The following is a 9724-nucleotide window of genomic DNA, read 5'->3' on the forward strand; positions in this document are numbered from 1 at the left end:
AATCGATTGTTGTTGTTACTCAATCGATTGAATTCACGGAAACAACATGGATTTGCCAAATACAATCGATTGGAAAGTGATGACATTGAAGTTTTAGCCAAATTCAATCGATTGGTAATGTAATCCAATCGATTGGAAGGTGATGAAGTTGAATGTTTTGCCAATTTCAATCGATTGGTAATGGTACCCAATCGATTGAAATGAAACTGTACACTGAAAATTTATAAATTCACCTTTACTTCGCATGCTGCAACTAATGCATGTTACATACAAGAAACTAAAAAACACATAAAATAAAAACAGACAATTAATTACATGATTGTTCTATTTTAAATTTAATCTGTTTGTCCTCTGGTTTTGCGCCACTGAAATAAAATCAAGAAAATAATCCATATTTAAATCAAACGCAGGACCAAGATGGATTATTTTCTTGATTTTATTTCAGTGGCGCAAAACCAGAAGACAAACAGATTAAATTTAAAATAGAACAATCATGTAATTAATTGTCTGTTTTTATTTTATGTGCTTTTTAGTTTCTTGTATGTAACATGCATTAGTTGCAGCATGCGAAGCAAAGGTGAATTTATAAATTTTCAGTGTACAGTTTCATTTCAATCGATTGGGTACCATTACCAATAGATTGAAATTGGCAAAACATTCAACTTTATCACCTTCCAATCGATTGGATTACATTACTAATCGATTGAATTTGGCTAAAACTTCAATGTCATCACTTTCCAATCGATTGTATTTGGCAAATCCATGTTGTTTTCGTGAATTCAATCGATCGAGTAACAACAACAATCGATTGTTTTGAGGCATTCATTCGATTGGAAAGTATAAACAATCGATTGGTATAAGCTTTTTACCATTCTACCTTACAACTTTCAATCGATTGTTTTGTGATATAGTGTAAACCAATCGATTGAGTTATCATTCAATCGATTGTTTTGAAAAACCAATTGATTGAATTTCAAGGAAACACGATTTGGAAGCCATGGACGAACGTAACGAGATCAAAGTTAATTATTTAATCAATTGAAATTATTAGGATGAATGAAGGATATAATTGGTTGTTATTTTTGTATTTGATTGTTAATAAATATAATAGATAATTGATAAAATAATAATTTATAAAATAAAAAACTATTTTTATAATTAAATAAAATATATGGGGTTGATTTGTAGTTAAAATTAGTTCAAGGACTACGTAGCAATTAATAAAAAAAACTCTAAAAACATGTTTTTTACTTGGATCACTAAGTAGTCCAAAAGTTCCTGAACCACCGAATTCTGTACCACATAAGTATATCACCACATCTATATCTCAAAGAGACATGGAAGAGTAATCAAATACGGACTAAAAACAGATGTTAAGATTACAACTTGAAAAAAAATATTATTGCAAATACAAAAAAAATTAAAATTTTAATATATCTATTAAAATAAAAAATTTAAAACTTTCTACTAATAATAAAAAATATTTTATTATAAAATAAAAATACTTTATTTAAAAAAAATTATTATTTATTGAAAATCTTTTTTTTTTAATTTCGTACACAATTTGCCTAATGTCTAGGCGAGACAAACTGTATCAGTTCACCTAATTATTAGACGAATTGTAACTTTTTATCTGTGTATTTTACAATCCAATTTGATATAATTTGGTACTATTTAAATTTTATTTATTTATTTTTATTTTTAATTAATTTAATTTTATTTAAATAATTTAATTTTTTAAATTATAAAATTTTAATTTAAAATTTAAAAAGATATAATTTAAATTAATAATTCAATACGAGTACGTTTATTTAAAATTTTTATTTTAAAAATAATACTAGTATGGTTATTTTTAAACAATTTTAAACAGGTAAAATATTTTCAAACTAAATAAATATAATTAATTATATAAATATAATAATATGAGTATTTTTATTTTTATTAAATTAAATTAAATTACTAATTTAAATTATATCTATTGAAATTTTAAATTAAAAATTTTATAATTTTTTATTTAAAATTATTTAAATAAAATTGGATTAATTGAAAAAAAAAATAAACGTATACCCATACGATCTAAATCATATCAAATTATATGAAACTGGACTGCAAAACACACCGTTTGTTCAATCACTGGACCAACTACATAAAGAAGTTGCAGTTAAAAACAGTCAATAAAAAAAATTTTTATTTTATAATAAAAAAATCCTTAATAATAATTTTATAAAGTATAAATTAGTTAAATCCTAAAAATAAAAACACAAAAAAATAAAAAATATCTTCTTTTAGAAGTCATAATTTATCTTTCTTTTAAAATTTTCTTTTATTTATAAAAATATTTTTAACGTAATAAATAAAAAATAAAATTTTTTATGTTATTATACTTAAATATAATTATTTGATAAAAAAATATTTTTATATAAAATATCTAAATATAAAATTATTTTTATCTTTTAAAAAATCTTTTTAAAAAATCATTAAAAAATTAGATAAAGAGAAATACTCTGGTTTGTTGTTTCTATTTAAAGTGAAGCCGTGCGAATGTTATAAATTTAAAGAATGGTAACAAAAACATAACAGAATAGAAATACTAAATAATTATAAAAAAAATTAATAATATAGATCCGTTATATAAACGAGAGCGCGTAGGCGTAGCCCGCCACTATCTGGAATCTTCTGTTTACACTTTCACACGGTTCGTTATCTCCTTCCCATATTTTCTGACTTAGGCCACAAGACATACCAAACCTATAAATACACGTTTCCTTCTTGTTCTGTTTCCCATCCTTATTCACTTCATAAAAATCTTATCATCTCAATTCTATCTTTCTTTCAATTATTATCCCAGAGTAACAAAAGGCTTTGAAAATATGGGAGGAGGTGGCACAGAAGCTTTTCCAGATTTGGGTAAACACTGCCAGCAACCAGATTGTAAACAACTTGATTTTCTCCCTTTCACCTGTGAAGGCTGCAAGCAGGTACAGTTCTTTTTTTTGCCTCTTCACGCGTAAATTCAAATTTGGAACACCTTTCCTATGTTTTTGTTATGATATTCCATCTCTTGCTCCGTTAACTCGTATCTTGACATATTTATATTCATTGGCCCAATTGCAGGGTTTTTTAACTACGAATATATATCATAAAATAAACTTATTTTTTTATTCATTAAAAATATATTAAAAAAAAAACAGAAATTATCTAATGTCAAATATCTTTTTTTCTTTGGTATAATACTTTTAGGAATATAATTATATAGGTATAGACTTTGAAACTCAACAATATAATAATTTTAGTATGATGATTACATATAATTTAATTGATAATTTTAAATTTCGTTTGCAATTAGGTTGAATCATTGATATTATTAGAAGACATTGCAGACAATTCATGGATTTTCAATTGCTATTATAATGTAGTTGCATGAACCAATAAAACTAAAAGTTAGGGACGTAATTATAGGTTTCGAGCTGCAATTTTAAACGATCTACGATATATATTCACATTTATGGTTCACTTTAAATTGAAGAAACTGCTGTGAATGTGATAAATTGTACAGGTATTCTGTTTGGAACACCGATCCTACATGTCCCATTCTTGCCCCAAGTCCGACCACAACAGCAGAAAAGTCATAATTTGTGAAACATGTTCGATTTCTATTGAGACCACAGGACATGGAGGACAGGACGAGGAGGCCATCTTGAAGAAGCACCAAAACTCAGGAACTTGTGACCCCCAAAATAAGAAGAAACCAATTTGCCCTGTAAAGCGTTGCAAGGAGGTTCTAACCTTCTCAAATTCCAGTACGTGTAAAACTTGCCACATTAAGGTGTGCCTCAAGCACCGTTTTCCCGCGGATCATGCTTGTGGTAGAGCAGCGTCGAGTCCAGTGTCAGTGTCGGTTACGGCTCCTGCTTCTGCTAGTGGGTGGTGGAATAACAAGTTCTTGGCCGCTTTCGCCTCGAGGAACGGACAAGAGTGTGGCAAGAGTGGGGGAGGTAGTTCTGCTTCAGCTCCTGGAAATCCTTCTGTTAAGGCATACTGAGACAAGGATTATAGATTGGAAATTTATTCGTTCTTATGTGACCATGTAATGCTTTAGTTTTTATGGCATGGAATGAAAGTGGTGCTTTCATGTATATTCTCCAAGGTTGAAATAGATTACTTTTTATTTTGGTATTCGAAATAGATTACTTTGATTGTGACGGTTTGGCAATAGCAGATCATTATGTGCTAAAAAGATAACACAAAACTGGGTGTAAAAATATAGGTGCTCTTTAACATCAGATCCAAAAGAATGAAGTGGTAAAATGAATGAGCTTTGTGATAGGACAAATACAGTGTAACTATTCAGAAAGAACAAAAAATCAATATTACACATGATTTTGGGTAGGCATTATTACATTTTCCTTTTGCTTGTTTGTTTTAGAGATACAGATTTGTAACAAGTAGCTAAATATAAAAATAGCTTGTTACATATTTGCTGTTGCTTCTTTAATCTCATCCAAGGTGATTGCCTGCAAAGCAGCAAAACTGGTTGTAATATATATGTGTATTCTAAATCAAACACACAGACCTCTTCCAAGGAGGGAAATCATAGTAACTGAAATAAGAACACAGCATAGAAAGTATGATGTAATCATGATTCATGACAACCTAAATCAAAATTAGAATTAGGGATGGCAATGGGGGAGGGCAAGGGGCGGGGAATGTCTCCCTGCTCCCGTCCCCGCTTCCAGATTTACTCCCCATTCCCACCCTGATCCCCGCCGTGGGGAAATACAGTCCCCCATTTCCATTCTCCGCAGGGATTCCATTTCCCGCAGAGACCTTATTTTCCATCTCTTTATATTAATAATTTATATAAAAATTCTAATAAAAAATCTAAAAAATCACAAAATATTATTACAACATACAAATGGAGTATTGTCCAAGATTATAAGTCCAAAAATATAAAATAACACATCATAGTCATGGAGAGAAGAGATTGGAAATGACTAAAAAATTTACATTAAAAAATTATTAAAAATATTTAAATAAATTTAGTAATTCGGGGATTAGCGGGGACGGAGCAAAAATCCCCGTTCAGATCCTCGCACCTGCTTCGGGGAATTTTACCCCCCATCCCCATCCCCATCCCCGCGGAGAAAATTCTCCGTCTTCAGATCCCCATTTGGGGCAGTCCCCATGGAGATCCCCACGTTTCAGGGAGTTTTGCTATCCCTAATTAGAACGAATGAAATTAAGGTACTTACCTGCTCCTTGCCTGCAAAATCATTGTCAGGAGTGAGAAAGAGCATGCAGTGGCACTCCTTCCTGCCAAATGAAATGATAATAACTGAGTTGTGACAAAAAAAATCAAGGTGAGACATTTGGGTGGCATAACTAAGTTTCGTAAGTTTCATATATTTTAATCCACATTTCTTGACGAACAACAAAAGTACAAAATATATGATGGCTTCTATAGCATAAACTTCACCGGGGATCAGAACATCATATTACTAATCAGTAATCAGAACAGCTAAAGTGACACTGCTTGTGACCAAAACAGAAACTATGAAAAGAATTCCAGTTTAATAATGTGACCAAACAAGAATGCGGTGACAACAGTTTAAGGCAGAGTTTATTTTTACCTACATCTTGATTCTTCAATATATTAGGTTTAGCAAACCAACTGCATGGCTATAGTCTATACTTGTGCATTTGATACAGTTGTTTTATGGATAAATATCTCTGTTTTCAAAAGATCAACAGATAGAAGGAGGGAAAGCAAAATTAGCAAGTCTTTAGCTTGCATAATCACTGCATAACCACAGCCAAGAATGACATACAAGCAGATTACTGAATCTTTATCAATACAATCCTAAATCTAATTTAGATAGACAATATCTTATTGTAATAAAACTTGCTTGCTCTAAACATATATCTTTGAACTTGATAAGTTAATACCATAGGAGCCATATATGTTCCAGTAGTTATAAAAATATTCCTACCTTTCTCGCATGGGAACACATGGGCAGTTCCAAAAGCCCTGTGCAGCCTCAGCAGCTTTATCGTCATAATGCCTAAAACACAAGTATTTTGAGTTGAAAACTTTAAAAAACACCAATATGAACTCAATTATCCATTAAACCATATTTAGCCAGAATTACAGGATAAAGACGGAAATTATGAGGGAAAACTAGTTAAAAGAACAAGTTTCTACCGGCAAGGGCATAGTGGAGCACCCAATGAGTCTTTATGGTCAGCCAACCCCTGTTCCAAAATACATAGAAAAACAAAAGAACAGATTACTTGAGAGAATTACAATTCTAAAATCAGTTGCATTCATCTATTAGCAAATGTATAAATTCATTCTGATGTCATTTTCAGAATTGAAATATATCTCATTAATGGGGAAAAAAAAAATAAGAAAACTAAAATGCATCTCATTACTTGAACATAGTACTGCTTCAAGAAATTTTATAACTTCTATTCTAACATGTCAATATTTGCAGCAACCTAAATTTCACTTACTTTTCTTTTTTCTAATACTGCATTTTCCACATAAAATGAACTAGTGTAAACACTGTCCTTACTACTACTAGCTGGCCTTACATACTATGTGCATGGTGCAATTTGCCCCTATAAGCTTTTACGTGTGGTAATATAGCTCCCTAAACTTGTGACATAGTAAAGTTTGAAAATTTTGCTCGTCAATATGAACAATAGCAAAAAAAATCCTGCCCCACTCGGTTATGTTGGCACAAAGCGCTCAAGAGATTGGACAACATTTTCTTTTATCGTATTTAAAACATTAACATATAAATCTCTTAATAGTTCCACCAGTAATTTCTCTCTACTTCAAGCCATTGGAATACCTTCTATATTATCCACCCTCTTGTTATTGGATACGAAGACACCACTGTTGTTCTCATTGTCAATCTCTTCTGCTGCTCCTAAGTAATAGGACTACACCCTACTATTCTAAGTAGCAATTAATATGGCTGTTCGGTGAATGAGCCAGTCATAAATTCAGGATCACTAACAAAATTTGGGGTAATATTTGTGACTTCCATCATTAAAATACTTCTCTTAACTTCTCTTAAACTTGGAAACAAAATGTTACCAGAAGAAAGTTAGTGTGTCTCAACCCTTTTTACAGAGGAGTAGAGATATATCACAGATTAGATAATTATCATCACCATTCTTATATCTCATCCATCACAGAGATAATTTTCTCCAATATGGAATAAGCCTATCAATATTTGTATGATTTCAACATAATTAATTGACAATTCTAGCTGCTTGGTAACATGGTCATAAGAGATAGTTGTACAGATAGGTTCAATTGAATGAAGTGAAAATAAAAAGCTCAAATCACAACATCTTCGGCTTTGGGAGAGGTAGATTACAACACATAATACTTCTCAGGAGTGGCATGCACTAGTCTATGATTGAAGGGGCGCCTTCATAACATTGTTACTGATATTTATTATTATTTTATTTTTTGTAGTATCAATATAGTGAAATGTCATGATATCATATTATTTTCTCAGAAAATTCTGTTATAGGAGCAGGAAACTATAATTATCCTTGCAAAATTTACAAAGCAAGGAGCAATATGATGCACGCAGAAGTCAAATTTGGTCCAGCCATACTATATTCTCACATACTCATATAAGATCCCTAAAGCCGCACCAGAAATGTATTGCATCAAGAAAAACTAATAGAAATGAAATGTATTGCATTAAGAAAACTAGTATTCATTTTCAAACTCTTGAATTCTCAAAAACTGAAGACAATGCCTTCTAGTATCATTGACAAGAGTATCATACTATTTCTTATCAATACTAATAGAAATGAAATGATCAAATGACCTAAGAAGCAAAATTGAAAAATATGAACATAAACACGAAGTAAATTCCAGCACAATTCAGAACACTAAATGCACTCTGTAGCAAACTTTATGAAAGTAATGCCCGAGGTACCTAGCATAGATCTAATTGCATAGTTGCACCGGCACTAATACACTACCTCATGAGTGTATATCCCACAAAGAATGTTTAAATTCAAGTAGCTCTTTCTTAATTTATTGTGATACTTATGTTTCATTTACATTGAGAGGCAACAATGCCAACCAAAGAACAGAACTCACTCACCTCACTGTTATGAAGTTTCAAAATATCAGCCAACAAAGACTTGCTGAATCAAGATTCACAGCACCGACCAAAGGGATATTTTTATTTATGATTGGTAATAAGATGCTTCTTGAGCTACAGTTCATTGACAACAACTATAAGGAGCACGAACTATGAGATATCTATTTGACAAAGATCACTACTTAAAACTTGGGAAACTATTTATAGGAAGTTTACATCACATTCACTTATATAATTCATATGGCAAAGATAGATAATATACCTTGATAACAACAGAGGTGACTCCCTTATCAACACAAAAATATGTTCCTGACCTGCGTGCATACTGCTCTGAGAACTTCCTCATAATTTCAACAGATTTATCTGATGGTTCCACTGGAAAAACAACCAAATTATTTAAACAGAAGCAATATGTTAACAAATCACCAAATTGAAGTCAAAACCATTACAAAATCAGAACAGAGTGGGGAGATGGTAAAATTGATTTTGCTAATTTTGTTGCCTAACTCTCAAGCCTCAAAAGAAATTCTTGCCTCCAAAATTTATTTTAATATTAATTGAAGCAAAAAATCTTCACTTGCTGCCATAATCATTTTTAGAGGAACCGCCGAACATAAGTTTGTGAAAACCAAATCTAAGCCTCTAACCTAATTATATCAGAATTAATTTTACCTAAAATAAATTTTATAAATGGTGAGCAAACATCTTAACAAAATTAGTTTGAAAAACGAAAATACAATTAATTTCTTATTCTTATACACATCTCCACAAACGTGAAATGGATATGCAGCAGACAAACTTTTAGCTTTGCCAAGTTGTGCTATAGATTCAAAAGCCAAAAAACATTGAAATTTGACAAAAGAAAAAAAATAGAAATAAAAACAAGATTTGACATAAAAAATCAAAATCCATTTCACGCCTCACAAAATGAGTGCTAATAACTATCTTAAAATAATAATAAAAAATAAGAATTTCAAAATTCAGTTAGAACTTAAAAAAGAGCATTTTCGCAACAAGATCAGGAAGCAACTAAACATAACCAAAGCTAGAACTCAATTCGAATGTGGAAAATTGGAAGTAGAATCAGTGGCTCAATAATAAGGATAAAAGAAGGAACTTACCTTGGGCTCGAACGAGAGTGGGATTGCGGCGGCGGATAGAAGAAGTGGCGGAGGAAACAGGGAGAGCGAAGGCAGCGGCGGAAGAAGAAGCCTGGGAAGTCATTGGTGGCGGTTTCCACTGCAACAGAAGGAGCTGGTATCTGAGTGTGTGGCTTCCAAGTTTGTGTGAGTCTGACTAAATAAAATGGAATATTGTGCTTCTTCCTGCGTTTCATTTATATGATGATGACGTGTTATTGATGGTCTTCCTTTTTATTTTTTTTTATAAAATAAATATCAGGTGATTAATATTTTTAATAGAAAAATTAAGGATTTTTTATTTAAATAAATTAAATAAATGTAATAATTACTGAATTAGATCATTTCCGTGAATGCATATATAAAAGATATAATTTTATACATATCTCGTTTATCGTGTAAATGAGATAAGATACCTGAACGTGACATATGTATATTATAAACGAG

The 9724-nt window shown here is 31.0% G+C and overlaps 2 protein-coding genes across 2 annotated transcripts; one reads left to right on the plus strand and one right to left on the minus strand.

Annotated features, from left to right (window-relative positions):
• Positions 1–2578: 2578 nt before the first annotated feature.
• On the plus strand, positions 2579–4393 carry LOC112802524 (zinc finger AN1 domain-containing stress-associated protein 12). The gene is made up of 2 exons (XM_025845785.2): positions 2579–2978; positions 3557–4393. The coding sequence occupies exons 1-2, from the start codon at positions 2871–2873 to the stop codon at positions 4040–4042; spliced, it is 594 nt and encodes a 197-aa protein (XP_025701570.1). The 5' UTR covers positions 2579–2870; the 3' UTR covers positions 4043–4393.
• Positions 4296–9505, minus strand: LOC112802525 (ferredoxin-thioredoxin reductase catalytic chain, chloroplastic). The gene is made up of 6 exons (XM_025845786.2): positions 9260–9505; positions 8401–8513; positions 6203–6252; positions 5991–6062; positions 5253–5313; positions 4296–4514 (listed from the first exon to the last, which is right to left on the minus strand). The coding sequence occupies exons 1-6, from the start codon at positions 9360–9362 to the stop codon at positions 4470–4472; spliced, it is 444 nt and encodes a 147-aa protein (XP_025701571.1). The 5' UTR covers positions 9363–9505; the 3' UTR covers positions 4296–4469.
• Positions 9506–9724: the final 219 nt, after the last annotated feature.

Source organism: Arachis hypogaea, chromosome 5 (assembly GCF_003086295.3).
Source record: "Arachis hypogaea cultivar Tifrunner chromosome 5, arahy.Tifrunner.gnm2.J5K5, whole genome shotgun sequence".
Lineage (NCBI taxonomy): Eukaryota > Viridiplantae > Streptophyta > Magnoliopsida > Fabales > Fabaceae > Arachis > Arachis hypogaea.

Coding starts and splice junctions, on each gene's coding strand:
- LOC112802525 (XM_025845786.2), bottom strand. CDS start 9,362: ATGACTTCCCAGGCTTCTTCTTCCGCCGCTGCCTTCGCTCTCCCTGTT. Junction 6,063..6,202: donor GCTCCACTATGCCCTTGCCG/GTAGAAACTTGT, acceptor CTTGTGTTTTAG/GCATTATGACGATAAAGCTG. Junction 5,314..5,990: donor TGTGTTCCCATGCGAGAAAG/GTAGGAATATTT, acceptor TTCATTTGGCAG/GAAGGAGTGCCACTGCATGC.
- LOC112802524 (XM_025845785.2), top strand. CDS start 2,871: ATGGGAGGAGGTGGCACAGAAGCTTTTCCAGATTTGGGTAAACACTGC. Junction 2,979..3,556: donor CCTGTGAAGGCTGCAAGCAG/GTACAGTTCTTT, acceptor TAAATTGTACAG/GTATTCTGTTTGGAACACCG.